The sequence below is a fragment of the Populus alba genome, chromosome 6 (assembly GCF_005239225.2).
Source record: "Populus alba chromosome 6, ASM523922v2, whole genome shotgun sequence".
Taxonomy (NCBI): domain Eukaryota; kingdom Viridiplantae; phylum Streptophyta; class Magnoliopsida; order Malpighiales; family Salicaceae; genus Populus; species Populus alba.
In genome coordinates, this window is record NC_133289.1 from 18,161,844 (window position 1) to 18,166,068 (window position 4,225).

At 32.0% G+C, this 4,225-nt stretch overlaps 1 protein-coding gene across 1 annotated transcript; it reads left to right on the top strand.

Annotated features, from left to right (window-relative positions):
• Window positions 1–419: 419 nt before the first annotated feature.
• Window positions 420–1,335, top strand: LOC118043842 (dirigent protein 22). Its single transcript, XM_035051934.2, has one exon. The coding sequence runs from the start codon at window positions 453–455 to the stop codon at window positions 1,038–1,040; it is 588 nt and encodes a 195-aa protein (XP_034907825.1). The 5' UTR covers window positions 420–452; the 3' UTR covers window positions 1,041–1,335.
• The last annotated feature ends 2,890 nt before the right edge of the window (window positions 1,336–4,225 follow it).

Below are 4,225 nucleotides of genomic sequence, written 5' to 3' on the forward strand. Positions count from 1 at the left end.
AAAATCATTTATTTGATAAGATCAATAAAAGATTAGTATTTTAATTGATAATAAAATTAAAATATCATATATATTTTCAAGTTTAATAATAGTCTCTAGCAAATTCTTAGTACCTGGACTCTCTCTCTTCTTCTTTTTTTCTGTTTCAAAAATTTGTTGTAAATTGAAAAAAAAAATACTTTCATAATTTACTCTATTATTATAGAGCAAGCAAAAAATACAACTGTGGGACACGTGACTATTAGTCTTGCACCACGAACTACTCCATGATATCAAATCTTTCATTTTATATATATTTTTTATTACAAAGAAGAGGCTAAAATAGAAGATTTCGTGGAAGAGAAGGACCTACTGGTAATTAAACTCCATACCCGGTGGCTATATATATACAAGTCCCACCCAAGCCCATTTATTAACCTTCTTTTCAAAACATTAATTAGTTCTGATTCGCTATGGCCAAAATCTTCGCAAATGCAACTAGTTCCTTCATTTTTCTCTTCAACGTTATTCTCTTCTCCTTGACCCTTGCTGCAGCAAAACCTGAAGGTTTCTCAAGAAACTTATCTCCAGAAACCCTAGGCCTCAAGCGAGAGAAACTGAGCCACCTCCACTTCTACTTCCATGACATAGTCAGTGGAAGCAACCCCACTGCTGTTCCAGTTGCCCGAGCAGCCATGACTAACAACTCTCTCTCATCATTTGGACAGGTCACAATGATGGATGACCCTTTGACGGTGAAGCCCGAGATCAGCTCCAAGCTTGTAGGAAGAGCACAGGGGATTTATGCATCTGCATCGCAAAGTGAACTTAGTTTTTTGATGGCATTAAACTTTGTTTTCACGGAAGGGAAGTATAATGGTAGCACCCTTAGCATTCTGGGGAGAAACAGTGTGTTTTCTGGCATTAGAGAGATGCCAGTTGTTGGTGGGAGTGGGCTTTTCAGGTTTGCGAGAGGCTACGCTCAGGCAAAAACTCATGACCTTGACTTCAAAACTGGTGATGCTATTGTGGAGTATAACGTTTATGTCTTCCATTATTGAGTTGTTCTTGGGTGATTTTCTACTTCTTTTTTCAAGAAAAAAACTGCGCTGCTGTAATTTGCTGAATGCATCACGCTCCTTGGTTGCACAGTGCTTTATTAATTAATAAATTAAGTTGTCGAAAATTTAATTGCCCATGTCTTGATGGGCCAAGATATCTGTAAATAGAATGAAGCTGCCATACCGCTGACACTTCTTTTCCCTCTGGTCCCCCGTCTACACTGCTTTCATTAAAATCCCATTCGTTGGGTCTCGAATATTTAGGCAACAATGATGTTGATTTTATGAGCTTATACATAGCCGTGTCTGTGTGGTTTTCTTTATAAGTAGACTCTTTCCAAGTGACAGTGACTAAAATATAAAATCACTAGCCAGCTTTGTTGCTTTCTTCCTTCTTTTTGATGGAATATTCGAGCTAATTAATGACACTGGAAAATAATGGCCAAAATTAATAGCCAATATACCAAATTAATCGCATTGAAGGGGAGGAGTAGGGCAGTTTAGCCCTAAATGAAAGATGCCTTCAACTGGTATTACTGTACTACTGGAAATCGCTAAACCTGGACTCAAAGACATGCTTTTGTGTCCATGAAGTAATTGCAAGACGTCGGGTTTCGTTGCTGTGCTTTCACCTAGCTAGTGTTAGCATATTTTAGAAGATAATTATTACCTTAAAGGATTCCCTTTAATCCATTCTTATCAAAATATAAATATTTGTAATCCCTTTCTTAGTATCTAGCTATCCATCTTCTGCTTACAAACATAGTGAAGAAGTTGTTGATGATGAAGTACGGATCCGCGTTATGGTGATTTTTCTTTTACTTTTTTTAAGAAAAAAATCACGCTGTGCTTAAATTAATTAAACTAATTAAAGAGCGTGTGGAACGTGGAATATTAAACAAATTATCAAGGCTAATTAAAGTATAAATAAAAGACAAGAAAAAAAACGAAAACAGACAACCAGAATCACAACTTGATGAAAATCTGCCCTTAATTCAGATTATAACAATGACACTTCGTTTCATGCGGAGCGGTCGCACTCAAGATTTGGCTCTTAGACCTTGATTTATGTGGTGAAGGATTGCATATTTACATGGTGAAAATGGCAAAGGCGATAGAGATTCCATTCCTTCACGCAGGAGAATTCAAGACTGAGTATGAAGGTGGAGACTCAGAGTTAAATCCCTTTCTTAGAGGAGGAGTGTTCAAAAAAATGAAGAGGGTTAAAAAATATATATAAAGAACAGTATCTGAGCTCTCTTAATTAGCTGTAATTACAATAAGCAGTGCCTTATAGAAACCTAACGCAGGTGAGGATCCCACAAGAAGCAAGTCAATTAGATTTGATTCAGTTGTATAGCCTGATAGATTCTATTATAGACCAACAAAACAACTCTAAGCTCAAAACAAAATCTGGTCTTGTCATACTACATTAACAACTTAAAATTATAATAATAAAAATTTTGATCGTTTAATCAGGCTTAAATCTTTCCAAATAATTTTATAGGCTGTTATTCTATGAATAATAACTTTGTTATTTTTGGATCATTGGATTTCTCCAAATTAGTCCTATAAATTGTTGTTTGAACTAATTTTATTATATTTTCTATAATTTTTTGGATTTATTATTTTATTTCAGATTGTGTTTTAATTTTCTTTATGCTTTCAGATTTTAAGTTGTTTCCTAATAGAGTTATGATTTTCTAGCATATTTAAAGGTCTTATAAACTTTTTAAGAAAACAACTACCATATATTTATTTTTTTTAAAAATAAAACTATGAATTTAAGATTTATATATCTCAATCCTTTTTTCTCATTAAAACTTATGTGTTTCTTATATTATTGTTGTCCTATTAAGCAACTTCCCAAAAAATTATAGACCCTCAGATTATTACCAATATCATAAACAACAATCTTTGTTTTGTTTAGTGTCATGGTTTCTTTGGTATTTTACCTTGTAGTTATTACTAGATTAGTGACTCGTGTTGTACCACAGGCTGGCCAAAAAACTTTTAGCACACAAAAGAGATGCTTAAATGATGAAAACATATATAAAGAAGCAAGAAAAACCCAATACTCGAGTCATTAACACGACTAGATCCAATAAGATCGGGTAGTCTAATAATATAATTTAAACTACAGACAACAATAGCAGACGAACTGTAAAAAAAAAACATTTGGCAACAATCAACCAAAATAAATGAGTCACTGATATTATACCTAGAAGGAAAAGAAAAGAAAGTATTATTGGCAACCCACTACCACTTCATTGTGGACATCGTCCATCACAAAAAATGCTTGCTAGGATGGTTCAAACCTGAATGCAAAATTTTGGACATCGATATAAAAAGAAGCCGCATGAGTCTTTAGAGAAACGTCTTGGAAAAAAAAATCAAACAAAACAAAATGAAGTAAGCATCCTCATATATTTAATAAACCAATTATATTTAATTCAAGAATAAAATTTATTTTAAAAAATAAACTTAACAAAGAATAACAAATAAAAACACATGAGGCAACCCAATTAAATAAAAAAAAGTTAAAACCAAGGTCATTTAAAGTATAAAAAAAACATAGCTCAATATGCAATGAATGGCCTTTTTTAATTATTAAAATACTCGAATAACCCCACCCCCAATTAATTAATTAAAAAAAACAAAAAGACATAAATACCCTTTAACCTAAGAGTTAAATTATTTGACACCAAGGGTGCCAAGGTAGTTTTACTGTCAAACAAATATTGAAAATAATGAAAAGGCTCTCCATCTACCCATTTTTTTTTATATATTCTAAGAATGAAAAAGTTATTTTATTGTTGAAAATACAAAACAAATCCTGAGTAAAAGTTTAAAAATTAATTTTTTTAAGGGTAGCATTGTAAATTCACTGTACAATTCAAATACAAAATACTCATCTAGCTCCTAATCAATTTTAGAAGACCAAAATTATCCCAAGATAAAGACTATTTTACCTTTAAACACATGGCAAAAAGCTTATTTTAAGGTCAAGAAGGAGAAAATAATGTCCTTATCCATAATGAGTTGTGTCTAGGTGAAAATATTTTCTCAATCTCTTTTAAAAAAAAATTTCTTAATTTTATTTGAACTTAAATATAGATTATCTTTAGATTAAAAACAAATACAATATACTTTTGAGGTGTTGACTTAGATATATAATAATTAAA